The sequence below is a fragment of the Cupressus sempervirens genome, chromosome 5 (assembly GCF_028749045.1).
Source record: "Cupressus sempervirens isolate cs-2001-9-10 chromosome 5, ASM2874904v1, whole genome shotgun sequence".
Lineage (NCBI taxonomy): Eukaryota > Viridiplantae > Streptophyta > Pinopsida > Cupressales > Cupressaceae > Cupressus > Cupressus sempervirens.
The window spans coordinates 355,100,059-355,119,940 of record NC_143122.1 but is presented as its reverse complement, the minus strand read 5'-3'; the positions used below and the strand labels follow the sequence as shown (position 1 = coordinate 355,119,940).

At 36.2% G+C, this 19,882-nt stretch overlaps 1 protein-coding gene across 1 annotated transcript; it reads right to left on the bottom strand.

The window, feature by feature from the left end:
• Window positions 1-5,136: 5,136 nt before the first annotated feature.
• LOC149556196 (U-box domain-containing protein 25-like) lies at window positions 5,137-7,454 on the bottom strand. Its single transcript, XM_089830328.1, has one exon. It carries the CDS (start codon window positions 7,223-7,225, stop codon window positions 5,429-5,431), a length of 1,797 nt encoding a protein of 598 aa, XP_089686454.1. The 5' UTR covers window positions 7,226-7,454; the 3' UTR covers window positions 5,137-5,428.
• Window positions 7,455-19,882: the final 12,428 nt, after the last annotated feature.

The window sequence follows — 19,882 nt, the reverse complement described above, 5'->3', positions numbered from 1 at the left end:
CTTTTTTTATGTCTAGTGTAGTAGAGCCTAATAGGAAACATAGGGTGATAAGTTATTCTAACCATGACATTTTACATTCCATGTTGCTTTCTTTCCTTATCATAAGGAATTTGTGACAAACTATAAGAGCATAATATTTGTGTCACAAGGGGAGACAAATTTGACAACCACAAGCTTGGATAAGAACTATTACAAGATTAACATTGCTATGGAGAAAATGAAATTAGCATAGATCACAAATGGACACAACATATTATGGATGGGTGGATGAGTATCAAGCATAACCCACTCATCGATATCATAGTGACATGTATACAAAACCTTTAGTTCCCTAGAGTGGTTGATTATTTAGTGCAACAAAGTGATGACAACTATTGATTCCATGTATTTGAGATGTTATCAAGGAGGTTGGTTATGAGAATGCAGTGTTGATCATGACAAATGAACAAATGTTTGTTAGGTAGTAAAAAAATTGGTTGAAGTTATCTAGAGACAAAATGGTGGAATCCTTGTTTTGTGCAATAAATAGAATACTTACAAACACGGATAAATAAATTGGAGAGAATGCTTCAATTACATGATGTGCGATAACTAATGGTCATGACGTAAGTGGAACTAGTGACCCAATGGTATTGTAATTGACGGTCATCACATGAGTGGAATTGATGACCCAATCCTAAGTTACAGTAGGGTGAGATGATGGAGAAAAGTGATAAGGACTCAGGAGTGATAGTTTTTGGTTTGAAGTCAAATACATTGCCTCAATCATATCTCCATTTTTCATAAGAGTTAGATATGAGGACACAAATGCTCAAAGTCTTGGAGAGGTGAATGAGTGTATGTTGACAACATACTTGAACATGAGAAGTGGTTGTAATGGGAAAGAGCCACCTTACAGTTTTATAATGAATGCATCCAACTTATCATTAAACGGAGGTGGGAGAAACTTAGACATCCTCTTCCAAATGTTTGCCTATGCATTAAAACTTAAGTGGCAAATGCAAGAACTTGATAGAGCCCCATATGATGGATATTGAGACAAAATCAAGGTTTACAAAGGTAATCAAGTACATGTTAAGTGTTAAAGATGCTGCCACCATTTGTACTAAGCGAACCAGTTTTTCATGTAAGGGGATATACAAAACAAGGAAAATTGATAGCTAGACTATGGTGTAAGATGACCTAATACTATGGTGGACTATGCATTGGCCTTCTTTGAAAAACATACTAGCCATTCACTTCTCATCCTAGATTCTAGTTCTTTGCCTTCTAAATGAACTAGTCTACATACAACTTCATCCACTCTATAATGAAGGCCATATTTATTATTCCTTTGAAGGTGGATTAAGTAGAGCTATACTTAGCACCTTGTTTAACTAATTGATCAATAACATACATATATACAACACAAATAAGAGGATGAGATGTAAGAAGGTTAGATGAACCAACACATAATTTTTGAGTTGTGGTAGACATGCCTAGTAATTTTAGTAATAACAAATTTGACATGACTTTAAAGGTTAACAATTTGAATAAAAGGTCAAATGTAATTCCACTTTGAATGTAATGAGTTATAACCATATGAATATTGTGAATATAATAATATATTGATATTCAGTCATTGTTCATATTGTGTTTATATGATATTTACTATTCAGTAATCGAAGTCTCAAATGCTATTACAATGTACCGTATTAAATGTGCACCACTATTCTGTGCTATTCCCAATTTTGAGTCCTCAGTTTCACATTTTGAAACTTACGGAACTCTACTAATTTATACATAGGAAGTGCTTGTCCAAATATATTGAAAATTTATATCCAATATCTTGTTCTTGGTTGCCTTTTATTTTTATGTCAATGGCAGAAATGACAATCCTCTACTAAGAAATGCAGGACCAGACACTTGAAGCGTTAGAGATATAAGATTTTGTTAAATGTAGATTTTTATGTTACAACTGGCATGCTAGTTCGGGGGATTTTACTATCTTCAGTATTTACCCTATATATGATTTCAAATTTATACCTCCTAAGGCATTGACCGTCTGCCTAAACTCTACAAACCCACCATTATTTGTACATCATACATTCTAAAAACTGCATCTGTTTCCTATCCCTGCTTACCTCGGGCTTGTCTGCCGACCTTATGATTTAAGAATATGAATTAGTACTCAAATGACGAACTCTTTCACCATTCTTGCATAATTAAAGTATCATGTATTTCCTTCTTTCAATCTTGTCGAAAGAAATAAAAACAATTCCTGTAATGCTGAACTTGGTCGTCAGTAATGAGAAATTACTAATGTCTAAATATGTTCTGTTAAAAGCAGATTAATAAATAAATTTGGACGATTAAATTATGTTAGCAATTTCCTTGAAGGGTTTCACACTATTTCCGACTCCAGGTTTCCTGCAATTCTGCATGGGTTTTCAGAAACTGACTGTATAACAGGAAACTAAGGATTTCCCTTTCAAGAAGACTTTACTGATCGGATTAAAAGCCCCAGTTTAATGAAGAATAAGAATGGGGAATCCTTTATGAGATTGCAGGAAAACAAAAAAATTCTTTGCAAATGAAGATCCTGCAACGTACTTGAATTGTCTATGTGTATGCTTCAAAATACTATTTTGACATCAACTCTTGCAAGTTAAAACCTTGTTATCGGATAGAAAGACAAGCAGGAAACTAGCAGATTCCCAACATAAAATTGAAGCTATAGAACCACTAAAATTGAAGAAGATGAAGATATTCTTCGGTTTTATGTGTAATTATTTATACCCTCCACCATTCTACTGATCAAGATACACAACACTAACGCTAAATAAACTGGTATGTATAAATCAGAGGCAAATCAATTTCCTCCATAAGCAACTAGAAACAAATGGAAAATTGCCGAATGGCAAAAAAACACAAAAAGAGTTATCAATAAATTTTTTAACTCGAATGAAATTGTTGTCATGAATGATGAGAAAAAAAGACTCTAGGTTAAAATAGCTGGCATATTGATTATCATGGAAAAGGACTGGAGGAAACAGAGAGTCAGGTATGCCAGAGAAATTAAGGAAAAGATGAAATTTTATAATCCTGATATTTGTCTTACCATGGAGACTCTTCAATAAGAAGACCCAGCAAATCGTATGGTTGACGAAGATTGGGCCACCCGATCCCTATCAAGAAAGTGAGAAATTAATATGACAGATTATTCGCGGCACTCCAAATATTATGACATATGAGTATCATGAGATCGGAGAAAAGAAATTATTGACGATTACATCATCAAAGAAGTCACTGGAAAAGAAAATTGTGGATGGAATAAAAGGACTAACGAATTGGCAAGATAAATCAACAAGAAAGGTTGAAAGTAAAGTGGATAAAAAGACAAGGATGTTTGAAGGAATATGGCAGGCAATAGGTTTGATTGGGTATAAATAAATAAAAATTGACTTGTTGATAATAGCCAAAATATCTGAATTCTATCTCTGTTGAATGACATGCAAAGTTATTATGCTATTCACACTAAACACAGAATGTACTAGGTTTTTCCGCCACATCTATCAGTTGGAAAAAGGTAGGATTCGAATTTGGTAGGATTGATAAGCAATCAACATCCTTGCTACAAAAGTATAAAAAGAGATGTTCTGAAATAGTGTCTAGTGCTGAAATAAATTATAAATGTTTTAGTGCTTATGCCCACCATTTCACATTAATCAATGGCTTTCGATTCTCTTACAACAAGAAAGCTTAGTCTTCTTCTAGTGGACGGCAAGCTAACTAGGACGAAATAAACTGCAGATGAAATTTTAAGTCACTTTGACTGCTTCCATTACCTGTTCTTAGCTCGGAGATGGTTAAAGGAAAATCGATCTCGAAATTGAGTTTGTTGAAGAATTCAGTTATGTGAATTGCATTTGAGTTTTGGATCAATTTTTTTTTTGGAATGTTTGCACGGTCTTCTTTTATGTGATTGCGAAAAGGCCAACCATGTTCACAATAAATTCTGCAGAGGAAGAACAATATATTGCAGAGGTTTCTTCTTTTGAAATAGTAGAGAACAAATTTTAAAATAGTTCAGTACACCCTTAGTAATGCATACTGGTTGAACCCTATTGGCCTGGAAATGATGACATGTCAATTCGGTATATGAATTTCTACAAAGGCAGTGCCTTGTCAAACTTAAACACAAACACAAGAAGACGAACACACAATGTATCTCATGAGTCAATTGATCAAGAGTGTTGGACTAAACCAGTTTATTTTGAACTTAGTCACGAGGTTCAAAACCAAGCAGAGCGAAAAAGTTTACTTTTTTCTATGCTGACTAGATTGTGCCCTTGTTTCTGTGATAAGTCACAAGATATTGATTATAAAATTTGAATGAAATTTAGCAAGGGTAAAAATTTGGGAAGAAAACTGACATGATATTTAAGTTGTATATTTTTATTTATTTTAAATATTATTCATATATCTACAAAGTTGTCAAAATATTTAAACATTGCTAAATAATTTAACCAGATAATTCTTATCATTTTAAAATAAAATAATAATATCATATTAAATGACAGTATTATATTGATGAAGTTTGAAAAGGGTAAAAATTTGCTGAAATTTGAATCTCATGGAATGATATTCACCATATCCTTGTGACTTAGTTTCTGTGCTGACTAGAGTGTGCTCTAAAAACAACACTACCTTTGAGGCATCTATTTCTCTATATAGAACAACCAATTCACCAATTAATGCAGTGGCAGATGTGATCAAAATGACCTTTTGTAATTGCCATTTTAAAGAAGGTTTTATTAACATTCTTTGTTTGAGACAGATAATTCTTCTACATTGGATTCATATTCCATAGCTTTAAACCTATCTTCGCAATCACTTTGCAATGAATTTTACCAACAATTTCGATAGCCAGTTCATGCAAACTTTGTGAAAAGTTTTTATATAAATGAATGTCATGAAGAAAGAGCAAATCATGTATTTTTTAATTAGATAAAACAAATATAATAAATTTCAAAGTCCCTGCAAGATCCATTCACAAATTGGCACAATTAAGATTCTTGAGTAATAATACTTGCATTATTAGTTTTCAGCAATAAGTTGTTCACCCCTGCAACAATTGGAAAACCTAACAAATAGTTATTATCTAAGAAGCAATAATTATTTGAGAACCATTTATTAACAATTATTCATATAAGGGCAGAGTGAGCTGGTCTACAAGGTCTTGGTTGGCTGCCTGTTTACACGTGCAAGAAGCTAGCTGTTAATATGGGCCGCTCTAGCTGCAATATTTCCATGTAAATAAATAGTAGCTTACCAAAGCTATAATTGCAGAATTCAATGTAGTACCTAATAGATGGGCAATTTTCTTTGCTTTTCCTTTAGTTTTTTTTTACATTAAAATTATGTTCAAGACAGGAAATCTGTACAACTACTCTTCTCTCAGCAGCCCTGCATTTTCAAAGCAGGCATTGGCATAACAACATGGGCAATCCCTACAAGTAACATGGATCAGCCTAATCAAATCCCCTGCCTTATTTTTCGCCTTTTGTGCACAATCTACCTGAAGAAGCCAAAACAGCTTCGCACAAACTCCACTCTCTGCCGCATAACGCCCCACGGCCTCACTCTGGCAATGTCCACATACAGACCAGAGTGTCCCAACGGCAAACTCCGTTGCCAGTAGACTCGACCGCGACATTTTCTTAACAATCACTGGCACTGCAAGAGCATGATCTGCCACTGCTGCACGGCCCTCTGCACACCGGCACAATGACTCCAGAAGGCAAAGGCAGGCCTCATCAAGCCCCCTGTCTGGTTCAATGAGCACCGCCACGAGACTATCCACAATGCCAGCTGAGATGGCTTGAGCACGGTTCCTTTGAACCACACAAAGTGCCGCCAGGGCTCGAACAGCCGACTTCACTGCTCTGGCCTGAGCCGGGTCATGGACCATGGCGACAAGCCCCGGGATCAATCCATCCACGGAGGACATGTGGGAAAGAATTCTCTCATCCGACGACAATCGCTCCACAAGCTCTGCCGCATTAATGCTGGCATCCAAGCTGCCACCATCTGAATTGTTGGCTACTAATCCAACAGTGGGGATCTCACTGACCTTTTTCTTGATCGTCTCTGAGTTAGTCGCCTCAAATTTGTTGGTCTGTGAGACCTCACCCACACCCACCATTTTCTTCGCCGCTTCCCTATTCCCGGTCACTACATTAAGCTGCCCTACATTTTTCATCGCTGCCGCCCGATTGCTGCCCTGTACCGAAAGCTCCCCAACCTTTTTCTTCTCTGGCTTGACGGTCTCTGCTCTAAAAGCCTTTGAATCGACAGCCTCCAAATCTCCAGGGCTCGCCCCACCCATCTTCTTACCCGGATTGCTGCCCTCCAAAGCCCCAATCTTTTTGTTTCCCATCTCCAAGTGTGAATCCCTAATCAATCCCCCCTTCCCTGAATTCCCACTCTCCAAATTACTTCCCCTGACTTGTGAATCCCTAATCAATCCGCCTTTCCCCGAATTCCCAATCCCCAAATTACTGCCCCTGCCCTCTGAATCCCTAAATCCCCCTTTCTTCCCAATCTCCAAATTACTCTCCAACAATCTCGCCACCGCTGCCAGGACAGAAACCTGCCCGACCCTTTTCTTAGCCAAATCATCCAGAGGCAACACAGCAAGAATCCCCACAGCCTCCTCGCAAACAGCCCTATCCGCATCTCCATCACCCAAAACACCCGCCAACACATCCGCCGCGCCCTCATCAGATATACAAATAGCATTCCGCACACTATCTCTCGCCAAAGCCCTAAGCCTCCGGAGCGCGCGAAGGCGGTAATCTGCGGACCCATTACTCTCTCCTCTTCCGGCGGGCTGAATCTCCCTCAAAAGACACCGCACTGTGTGCGAATTGGCCGGCGTTTTGGGCGTTGGAACACGCTCGACCCCCTTAGCAGCATTAGCACCGCACCATGCCTGGATCAGGCGGCGCAGGGTGTGATTGGGTATGAGCTCCCTGGTCACCAATGGCTGCAGCGTGGCCGGACAAGTACCATTTCCATCATCGATCCATTTCTCGATGCTCGCCCGATCGTATGTCACACCAGTACAGGTACTCACTGGATCCTTCATAAGGTCCAGCGAAATCGGGCATGTGAAGAAGGGAGGGATTGTTATTTCCAGCTCTCGTCTCCCTGCCATTTCAATTTCTTTGAATCTCTGCATTGGGCTTCTGCATTTATAGATCTGGACTGCACAGAATGAGTCAAAAGTCTTGTGGCAACAGCGTCTTCTTCTTCTTCCCCCGCCCCTGTCTCTTTCCTTTTGCTTTCCCCGGTCAAAGTATTTGCTCCTGTGATTGTCTGTATGCGAGCTTCAACGGTCAAATGCGAGACTTGGGTTGGTTTGTTCCTTGTTGCTGTCCCATTGGCCACTCCTGGACCACCGCATCTGTTTCGGGATGAGGATGATGATGTTCATCAATGGAAAATTATATTCTCCATTTCCACTATCCCATTTTAACTAGGATAGATATTCCACGCAAACTGTCCTAAACGCAAGGTTATATTCTCCGCGGTTTCTCTCCTTTTTCTTCCAAATGGTACTGCCTCCTTAACTTTTGGTCCCTACAGTGGAATAAATGACTCCTTTAGGGCCCGTTTCGTGAGCGGAATAGGAATATGTATTCTAAAATTTTGAATTCTTTGTTTGGATCCACCAAAACAGGATTTACGAGGTAAAATAGGAATACGTATTCCAATTTTGGCCCAAAAATGGGGTTTTGCAATTCCATCCAAATAGGTGGTATTGGAATACGTATTCCTATTCCATTTTTATTTATTTTAGAAAACATAAATTTTTGGGTCCGCGAATTCCCATCAAATATTGGCTGAACCAAACGGAGAACAAGAATACGTTCTATTCCAGAATAGGTATTTCGGAATACGTATTCCTATTCCGCTCACCAAACGAGCCCTTAATAACTAGAGTTATTAGAATTCAATGGTATTGTTCGTCTTCGTATAGTATGATGGTTGATGGTTTAACTGTGGTGTAATTGAGTTTTAATTTATGGATTTGATTGTGTATAGTTTTTTACCATCAACATTTCGGATCATAATACATGATCCATCATCAGAATGCAAGAGAACAATCCTGATGATGGATCATGTAGTATGATCCGAAACATTGATGGTGAAAAAACTATACACAATCAAATCTAAAAATTAAAACTCATTTCCACGTATTGTGGAAATCTTATAGATCTGTGTGGCGTAATTGTTTTACTCATTGTCAAAGGCCATGGATGTGCACAATCAACTATTTAGTATCATTTATTAATTAGTTGGAAATTCATTACAAATAATCTATATTTTTAATTTCATTAATAAATTGCAAACAATTGTTTAATCATCAACTAGAAAGACACCACCTTGTCAAATGGCTTAGTACTTATATAGTCTTGTAATTAGTAGAGTAATGCGAATTCAATAGTAATGTCGATATTGGTAATAGGGTGACGATTAGAATGTGATGGTGTTGTTCTTGTTATTTTCACTAACATTATTATGGAATGTCTATGTTGAGGATGAGGTATCATGTTTGTGAGCTCAACAATTCATATCCCCAATTTAATAAAAAGATCAATTTGTTCATTCTATTGAATTAATAAATAAAGAGTTTCGAGTAAAATAGAATGAGAATAATAGTGTCTAGATTCTTTTCATGAAGAACGTAATGTTGGATTGGTGAAGGATCTAAAATGCTACTAGATTAAAGTTGAAACTTTGTACCATGTTTGCTATTTGTCAAGGACTTGAATGCACATGTATGTGTTTGTTTCTTGCAATGTTTATATGTACTTCTTTTTGGCTCAGAGACACTTAGCTTCATCTTTAGGCATGCTGCTCTTATGCTTATTTTTGCTTGATATGTGCTGGGTCTATTTGGTCTATAACTATTGTATTTAGTAATGAGTGGAACCATGGATCTTCCATTTGGGACAATAATGTTGATAAAGCATTGCCTCTTAGTAGCCACTTTTTCAATGGTCTTCTTATTGTTACTGTTGATTTTTTTAAAATTTCTCTAATGAAAGTACCTAATACTTTAGATAAACCACAAAATCTTTTCATTACATTTTCATCAATGACACTTGTCTGGGCTAGCTTTTGCACTAAATGTGGTGTTGTGTCATAAGTGTTATTATGGAGTATTTATGTTGGGGATGAGGTGTCATGAGTGTTATTATGGAGTATTTATGTTGGGGATGAGGTCATGTTTCATGACATAGTAAATTCACAACTCTATGTCAAAAACAATTACCTCTAAAAAAAACTCGATGGTAATGATAATTTTTTAACATTCTATAGAATAAATAAATAAGGAGTTCAAAATAAAATAGAAGGGTGATATAAGTAATATCTAGATTTTCAATATGAATCAATGTTGATTGAAGGACCTAAATCACTACTAGATTAATGTTGAAACTTTGTACTATTCATGTTGTTTGTCAAGGGCTTGAACACACATGTATGTGTTTGGTTTTTGCAATCTTGTCTCATACAACAAATTAGAGTTTATTGAGGTATAGGAGTATCTTGTGTTGATGTTTTAGCATCTGGAGAAGGATATCTAAATCCTCTATGATGTTATCATTTCAAAGAAATAAGCAACTTAGTCCGACCCTGATATCTGTCCTTCATTCTGAGAGTTATGCATATGTTACTATCTGATACATGACAGAGGTATATCTATACGTACACATATTCATATTAATGTATGCATACGTGTACGTATACATACACCTCTGTTATGTAGTTGTTATCACTATTTACAACAGTATACATATGTTTTATATTAACTGACCTAACTGCCTTGCTGTCGGTTTCCTTATTACTCTATCAGATATCGTTGTCAGTTCTATGAATTATATTGATTGCATATTATTGATCTCGACTAAGATAAGTGTCGAGGTGTTACCCGCCCTGTGAGTTAATTCATAATCAGGTGTCGAGGTGTTACTCGCACTATGAATTTATTCTTTATCGGGCATTAAAGTGTTACCCGCGTATTATATTTCTGATTCATGTTAGTGATAACATATCGTATGTTAATCTAAACATGCCTCCGAAGAGGCATGTCCCTACATGGCCCATGGGTCACGTAGAGACATGACTCTTCGGAATCATGTCTGTTCATATACTTATATATATGAGAATATTGATCTGCAGTAAAAATATATAACATACACAATCAGATATACTAGTACCTGCAGAAATCGATATCTAACATTGTTGCAATTTCATTATCAATATATAGCTTACAGTTATCCATAAGAAGCAATCAGCGTTGAGGAGGGAAGGATACAAGAGTCTGCTACAAACACAGAAAGATAAGTCAAGTGATTCTGCATATTTAAATTCAAAAATAAATAGCATTTATTTGTGATTGTTCATCTATCAAAGATCTTAAATTTTACATCTTGTACCTTATTGGTAAATAGATTTTTTGTTGCCAACATCTGAGCATAAATGAATTGACTATTGTCTAATAATATTGACAAAACTTCAATAGTTTGATAAGTTGTATTTTATTAGAAAACCTTAGTATACGTTTGAAAGGGGTAGCTCTCTTATATGATCTAGCTAACTAAAATTGGGTATGTTTTTAATTGAAAAGTAGGTGACTTTATTTTTTGAAAATAAAATTTGATCTAAAGTGAGCACAAAGCCTCACAACTCTCTAATCTGAAGCCAAATCCAATAAAAATCCTTTGCAAAAACTAGATTTGAAAGCCAACTCAAAAATTGTCATAAAGAGAATAGGGGTGTAAAAGTATGAAGCTCTGATACCATGATGAAGTTGAGGAAAGCTCAACCCCACAGCTCCCAAGAATGACTTCATGCAAAAACCTATAACAAAAGGAGAGGAGAAAAGCTAAGGAGGATGGAATTTACATATCAACAAAAGAGATAATGCAATTGAATCAAAAAAAAAAAATTGAGTGGATAAAATATTACAAATAAATTAGTCCTTATAAATTAAGGAGAGCAAAACCCTAAAAGGTAGAGCCTAGGCTGCATGAAAATAATTAATTACTATATGCCTAAAGTTTAGCTTAAGTAAAATAGAGACAATATGACAATATCTTTTTACTCTAACACCCCCCCTTACGATGAACTTAAGGAGTAGCTAAAAACCTAAAAACTACTACTGAAAGTAAATTTGGGTCCCAACAACAAAGCATGATGAAGTACCCAAGCACAATCAAATCTCTGTAAAGAGGAGAAATAGAGAAAACTACATGAGAAAAACTCTACTCCAAAAAGAGATGGAAGTAAGTTGAAAGACTAGTGAAGGATTCACACTAGGACCTTGTTAGGAAAAAGATGGATATTTGATTCTTGTTGTTGAGTTTTGGTTGTAGGTGCATGTTCACTTGCTGCAAAGAGGTGGACATGGAGCTATACCTAAGGGGCCATACATGATGGTCCAAGGGCATGAGAAGGAGGTCCATTTGGTGGCCAAAAGACTTAGGGAGAGAGGCAAGAGAGGACTCTTGGGTGAGGCAAGTTGTTTGTGTGTGATGCAGCATGGAGGAGTGAACTTTTGATAGTTATAGCACCTTGAAGGAAACCACTTAAATTCCATTGATGAGAATCATAGTTCTTGGATAGAAAGAATGGAAAAGGCATCAAAGCTAGATGGAGGCAAAGAGGCAAAGTTTCTTTTGCAAGTTCTCACCACCACATTTCCATGGGACATGGAAAATTTTCAAGCTCAAGAGTATGGTGCAGGAGCACCTAGCCATCATATAATTCAAAGAGATCATAATTGATTATTTAATTATTTGTGTTCATTCATATATGTTTCAATATCATTCTATGTAATAGAATCCATTTGAAAAGAAAAGTTGTAACAAAAATGTAATGTTGTCCACATTGTCATAGTTAAGGTCCCAATTGATTTAATATGTAAAACAGTTGTAAAATGACCCTTGAAAGGATAATAACCATGTAAAAGGTTATGAAATGGTCATTTCAATATGTCTTTAATGTTTATGCAAAGTCCCAACATCACATTTGTCAGAAGTCTCAAAAGTTGTCAAGAAGGTGAAGAGTTGCAAAAAAATGCAACAATGTAAAATTGCATTAAAGTTGTAAAAAGAAGTTCAAAGGTCATGGGTGGTATTTGTAAGGTGTAAAATGGCCAAGAAACTATAAAATTAATTGTAGTATTGAACCAAATTAGAATGGAAGGAAATAGTAACTTTTGAAACAAATTTAGAGTGGTTCTAACTTGATATTTTGATTGGCTTTTTAGTTATTGTGTTGTTTTCAGCCTTTGTACATCCATGTACAGTTTGAAAATGATGTATTATTGATATGGTAGAGTAGAAAAATGAATAATCCTTCCATTTCTTTTGGTTTGAGTTTATTTCATGTAGATTTGAGAAAGTTATGGGCATTCTATGATTGACAGTTTTTTCAGATTTACAATTTACAATCATATTGAAGCAATATGTATGGATGTTTAATTGTTGTTTCACAAGATGAAACTTATATTTCTGGAAAGAGGAATAAATCATATTTTTAACACCAAACTCAAAGAACTTCCAACCTGCCCCCCCAAATTAAATTGTAGAATCACTTACCACATACAAAGACATAACTAAATCCCCAAGATGGGTTCTAGGTCACTACTTCTCACCCCTTAACCCTTGAGCCCTAGTTTTTAGGCTTTTAGGCTTAAAATCACAGTTTGAGCTTCTAGTCTCCCAATCTTGAAACCCACATCCAGTTTTCTTCTTCCAACACCATTGACACTTTTCCACCTTGTTATCTACCAAAGCTCAACCCTCCATGACCCGTTTCCTAACCTCTGTAATTTTAATCTCAGACTATCAGCACGTTGGCAGACTGACTATAGAGACTCAAATGTTGATATAATACTATAGGCAAGTGGGGATTGAAAAGATACAAACTAAGAATGTCTTCCACATCATAGCACCTTTCTACACAATCACCATCAAGAAGTTTCACCAAGGGAGACAAGTGATATTCATTAATTTCATTCAAACCTTAGCTATAGGGTAGGGTAAACAATAGACTAAATAAAATTCAAAACTCAACTTATTGTCACTTTGCAAAAGGATTCAGAAAGATACAGTCTGACTGTACATAGTTTTCTCTCCAAAAAGATGTGTTATTTCATTCCAAATCCGTACAATTCTATCCAACCCAAACTAGGTTGAAGATAATCAATTTATAGGTCACAACTCTTGATCTTACAATTTCATCTTTCCATGCTCGATCCAAACAATGATTTGACTGTTAGACTTCTAGTTTGCAAGAAAAATTGCAAAAAGTTGCATGACAACTTTTATTGCAATTTTTTGCAATTTTTACAACTTTTACACAAACTTCACACAAAAGACTTCAAATGGCTACAAAACTATACCAAAACATGTAAAAAGATTATGAAACATGAAAATGAAGATTTTTGGTCAACTCTCAATGTTTGACCAATTGTTGACCACCCTTTGACTTGCCTATGAGCTTATTACAACATGTAAACAACTTGCATAAATGCATGATGAGATTGCCTAAATTATCTTGTGTCATCTTGGACACTTATTGACCTCCTATTCTATTCTCCTTGGTGTTTGACCACCTTATTTAGGACCTAGGGCCCCTGCACCATACTCCCCTAGTTTGAAAAACTCAAGTCCCTTGAGTTGCCACATATTGAAGAGTTGTGCCATGCTTGATGATATCTTCCTCTATCATCCAGATTGCTTCCACCTCAAGTAGGCCTTTCCATTTCACTAGATATTCCTTGTATCTCTTGTTCCTAGTCTTTTTGACTATCTTGGTATCCAATACGCACTCTAACTATAATGGTTTGTTGGGTGGTTGGTCCTTCTTCCATTACACTTCAGAATCTGCCTTGCTATTGCTGCTAGAATCCATATTGTTGTTGCCCCCTTTGTATAATTTTAGGTTTGCAACATTGAAAATGGGTGATATGCCTATCGCTTGTGGTAGTTCCAATTCATATGCATTGTTCTCATATTTATGCAAAATTTTGCAAGGACCTATCTTTTTCATTTATAGTTTGCTACCTAGTCCTTTTGGTAATCTATCCTTGTTTAAGAAAGCCATACTAAATCACCAACCTTAAAATGGATTCCCTTCTTCTTCTTATATGTCTTGTCCTTGTTCTTGGTTACTGATTTCTCCAAATGATCCTTGACTTGATCATGGACTATCTTTATCAATTCAGCAAGTGTCTCCTCTATGACACTTGTAGACTTCATGTCTTGCAAATTTCCTAGTTCCATGGGTCCTCTTGGATCATGAAAACCATATACTACTTCAAAAGGTGTCCTACTTGTTGATCTATTAACATAATAATTATATCCATATTCAACTTGACTGATTACCTGATCCCAAACTAAACCATGTTGTTTTGTGATACACCTAAGTAGATTTCCCAAGGACCTATTAACGACCTCAATTTGGCCATTAGTCTGAGGGTGATAAGCTAATGAATAAACCAAATGTGTGCCAAGTTTCTTCCACATGGTTTTTCAAAAATGTCCAATGAATTTGGTGTCTCTATCAGTCAGTATTGTCATAGGGAGTCCATGAATTCTCACTACTTCTTTGAAGAAAATGTTTGCAATCTAAGATGCATCATGGTTGCTCTTCCAAGGTATAAAATGAGCCATTTTTGTGAACCTGTCAACCACTACAAAGACCATGTCTACTCCTCTAGTAGTTTTAGGTAACCCAAGGACAAAGTCCATGCTTATGCTATCCCAAGGTTTTGTAGGTATTGGAAAAGGCTGATATAATCCTACATTAGATGATGTACCTTTGAATCTTTGGAAAATTAGACAACTTTCCAGATATCTCCTAACTATATTCTGCAATCTAGGCCAATAATAGAACCTTACAACTTGTTCTAGTGTCTTGTCTACTCCAAAATGTCTTCCAAGAGCCCAATTATGTTTTCCCTCATTGATGACTTAGGTATACATAACTTGTTGCCCTTAAACAATAAATAATCCTGCAATACATAATTAGAAAATTCATCATGCAATGTGTTAGCATACTCCAAACAAGTCTTATAGCCCTCTCTAAAATTAAAATCTTCCTTATACAGATCCTTGATTTGCTCCAATCCCACACTTTGTGGTTTGACTTCTTGGATTGCAAGTATCCTCCCTCTTAAAGCATCAACCACCTTGTTGGTAGTTCCTTTTTTGTGTTTTTATTGAAAAGGTAAATGCTTGAATTTTCTCCACCCATTTAACATGTCTATGATTGAGTTGATCTTTCCTATTTAGAAAATTGAGGGCATGATTATCAATGTACACTATGAACTCCTTTGGCATGAGGTAGTGTTTCCATTTCTTCAGTGCTTGAACCATGGAGTGTAGTTCAAGGTCATCAGTGAAATACTTCTGCTTAGCTTCATTCAATTTTTCTAAAACAATGAAATGGGATGATTCTCCTGAGTAAGAATTGCTCCTATAGCATACTTGCTAGCATCACACTCCATAGTAAACAATTTGTCAAAACTAGGTAGCATTAAGGTGGGTAATTTTGCCACTTTCTTCTTCAAGAATTTAAAACTTCTCTCTGCTGCTTCAATCCACCTAAACTTACATTCGATTCCTCCTTTTATGGCATCTAGTATAAGAGCTACTGTCCCACTGAATCCTTAGCTAGGCCATGAAAGCTCCTAACATCCTCTACTGCCTTAGGTCTTGGCCAATTCAAAATAACTTCTACCTTGCTAGGATCCATTTTTAGGCATACCTTTGAAATCACAAAACCAAGATAAACTAATTTAGATTTAAAGAACTCACATTTTTCCAAATTGATGTGTAGCTTCTCCTCATGTAACTTTTTCATTAGCATTTCAAGATTCTCCAACTGCTCTTTTCTGTTCCTACTGAATATTAGAATATCATCTAAATAGACTTACAAATTTGCCAATGAATTGTACAAAAACTTCATTCATTAATCTCATGAATGTGCTAGGTGCTTTGCTCAAGCCAAATGACATCACTAGCCACTCATATAGTCCCTCATTAGTCTTATAAGTTTTTTTTTCCACTCATCCCCTTGTCTGAGCCTAATTTGGTGATATCCATATTTTAAATACAATTTAGAATAAACACATGATTCTTCTAGATAATCCACTAGGTCCTCAATTATAGGCATGGGAAAACTATACTTGATTGTGATTTTATTAATTTCCCTTGAATCAACACAAAGCCTTCATTTTCCTTCCTTCTTGGGTGCTAGGACTGATGAACATGTACATGGGCTCAAACTTTTTCTCACCAACCCTTTATTCAACAAATCTACAACTTGTCTACTTACCTCTATAGTTTTTGTGGTGTGAGCTTGTAGGTAGGCTTGTTGGGAAAGGTTGCACCAGGTATTAAGTCAATCTCATGAATTATGCTTCTAATAGGTGGTAAAGATTCTAGTTTCTCCTCTGCAACTATGGAAGGGTACTATTTTAGTAATTTTTCAACCTCTAAAGGTATTGGTTCTTTACTTCTGACCTCTTCTTTTGGATTAACAAACAAAACATATCCTTGAAAATCATCTTCTTTAGTCAATTGTAGGAACTCCTTACCTCTGATAAGTTTGACTACACTATCATCTCGATCTTTCACCATATGATCAGGCAAAGATTCCATCTTGAACTATCTACAATTCTTCTCTATCAGATAGGTGTTTTTTTCACCATTATGTTGTGCCTCTACATCAAACTGCCATGGTCTTCCTAGGATCAAATGATAGGCATTCATATGAATGATCTCACATAACACCTTATCCTTATACTCTCCAAGTTCAAACTCTACCCATGCTTGTTCTTTAGCTGTAAAACTATGGTTCTTGTTTAACCATGAAATTTTATGGGGAGCCACATGAGGTAACCTCTTAAGTTTACACTTCTTAGCCATCTCTAAAGATACAACATTCTTTGTTGATCTAGAGTCAACAATTATTTTGCACAATTTTCCATATGCTTTACCTTGAGTTTTGAACAAGGATTTTCTTTGTGGTGGCTTTGTCTTCAAAGGTACTTTCAACATAGTCCTCTTCAACATCATATCTTCCCCATCAAATACTGGTGCTACACTCCCAACTTGTGTGGAACTACTATTGTAGCAAGATTCATCAATCATTACTAATTGATTTCTTCTATCTCTATTTTGATTAGTGGGATTTTGTTCTTGAGTGGACACTAAGTCATTGTATGCCCTGGTTGCCCACATGAATAACACTTAATGGTTCCATGTCCCCTTCCTTGTCCACCTTCATAACCTCTACCTCTATTAAATGGCCTCCCCTACCCTCTGAATCCTTGATTCCCTCTTTGTGAGCTTTCACCTCTGTTACCACCTTCACTATTTTGTTGACTATCTTTTGGCCTCCTTAGGAAATTTCCTCTTCCCCTTTTCTAATTAGTTCTTCCTCCTTTGCCCCTACTAGAATTTTCTTCTCTCCTTTTCATCTTCTCTTCAATCTTGATTGCTAGCTGAAAACACTTTTCTATTGTGTTGGGGCATAGGATGGAAACTTCCTCTTGTATGTTATATCTCAAAAAAACCATATATTTGGCCATCTTCACACTATATGGCTCCATCATTCTTGACTCGATGCAAAACCTATGAAACTCCTCAATGTATGCACTCACAGTTAACTCCTTTTGCCTTATATTTTTCCTTCTCATGTGTAACTAGAATTCATAGTCCTTGATAACATATGTATCTCTTGTCATATTAGGCATTACCCTCCAAGAGGTAATTCTATTCTTACCTTCTTTGAATCTCTCATCCTGAATGAAATTCCACCATGTGAGTGCTGCCCCTTTCATCCTTGATTGAGCTAGCCTCATCTTCTTCCCTTCTTTTATTCCATGGCATACAAAGTGACTCTCAAGAGCCTCCATCTAATCCATAATAGCATCATGGTCCATCTTCCCTCCAAAAATAGGAGTATCAATAGATTCATTCCCAAAGGTCTCTAATGCCTTTACGAATGTTGCCTGATCTGTAGGCATGTTGTTATACTCATCATCTGCATACTGTTCTTCTTCTACCTCCATCTCTTCTTCACCTTTATTGAGGTCCTCCTCAATCTTTTCAGTAGCTCTCTTTGCTACTACTATGTTGCTTTCCAACTGCAATAATCTATTGTATCATCTTAAAATGGAAGCACTTCTATGATAAGAATGTTTAGCCCTTCGAGTAAGTGGTTTGGGGTTATGTCAAGCACCTTGAATGGGTTTTTGCATGGATCTAGTAGTTTTTACCCTGTTCTGCTTCTCTCTCTCTCTCTCTCTCTCTCTCTCTCTCTCTCTCTCTCTCTCTCTCTCTCTCTCTCTCTCTCTCTCTCTCTCTCCCTCCATTTCTAACCTATTTATGACAACCTACTCTATGAAACTAAGGCCTTTGAATTCTAGGTCAAGGTCGACCTTGACCCTAACCCTAGGTCTCATTTTCAATTTCTAGGAGTTTTGGAATCTTAGGCTTTATAAAGTTTCTTTTCTCACTTTTGGGTTGGCTATTTTGGGTTTTAGAATGGTAGACTCTTAAATTGCATTTAATTTAGGTCCATTTCTAGGGGTTAAGGTTAATTGGGATTTAATACTCCCATGTCAGTCTTCTCTAGGAGTTTGTACCCTAGATCACTATGTAAGGAAGCCTCCTCCTCTCATTTTATCTAAGACACATGATGATATCAGATGATCCACGAATGACCACTATCTATAAGAAACTACCTACTTTTCAAGTGAGCAAGCATTCTATCATTCAAGCATTTAAGTTCTCCATTGAAGATCAAGGATTAGAGCATTCAAGCCTTTGAAGGGATTTTGTTCACGTATCAAGATTCATCATTCAAACCCTAGATCTAGCCATCATGGTGGTGTGGTCTTCCTTCAAGATCATTTGTTCATCTTCAAGATTTACTCATTCTTCTATCAAGGTGGATCCAAAGCATACAATCATGGAGGTTTTGATTTACATTTGTTAATGTTATGTCCTAGCATTCATATCAATATACTTGTTTACATTTCAAATACAATTGCATATCTATTTAGTATCATAGCTTCATTGTTAGATTTACTTCTACTACTTGCTAGCATTCTCTATTTCAATTCCATTATTAAGGTTAAATCCAAACTAGGGTTTGAACAAGGCAAACCCCTCATCCAATAAAAAAAAAAATCATTTTTCTTGCAGATACAAGTGTGGAATAATGAATTGGATAGCAAATTTGGATACCCTTTTTTTCAACCTTGTGAGATCCATGAATAGAATTTTTTTTAGAGTGGTGTAAGTCAAGGTCAACTTTTTGGGTATACTTGTGCCCTAAAGTAAGATTGTGCCCCACTATTAGGGTCAAGGTCGACGTCCCTTCAAAAGGAAAAACTATTTCTAGGTTTTCTCCGTCTCAACATTTCTAGGCCAAAACAAAGAGCAGAATTCCCCCAAAATATACACAGACATAAGAAAACAACACTTTTCAAATTCAAGGTTAGTATTTGTCTTTTATCTATTTCAAGATTTAAGCATATACTCCTCAAAATAGAAAGATTGTAGGACCTTTTTCTCCCTATTCTCCATTACATGATCCATTTCTACATTGATCACTTTCTTGTGCTTAATTAATTTAGATCATTCCTTTTGGAAATTAGGGTTTATAAGAGAATCTATTTTCTTTCTATTCACCTATCTTTCAACTTTTGATTCTCATCTTTCTGCTCTTGAAGTTCCTTGATCAATTCCACATTTGTCACCATTTTATCTATCCTTAGTGTAGAACACTAATCAGGTGCATACAT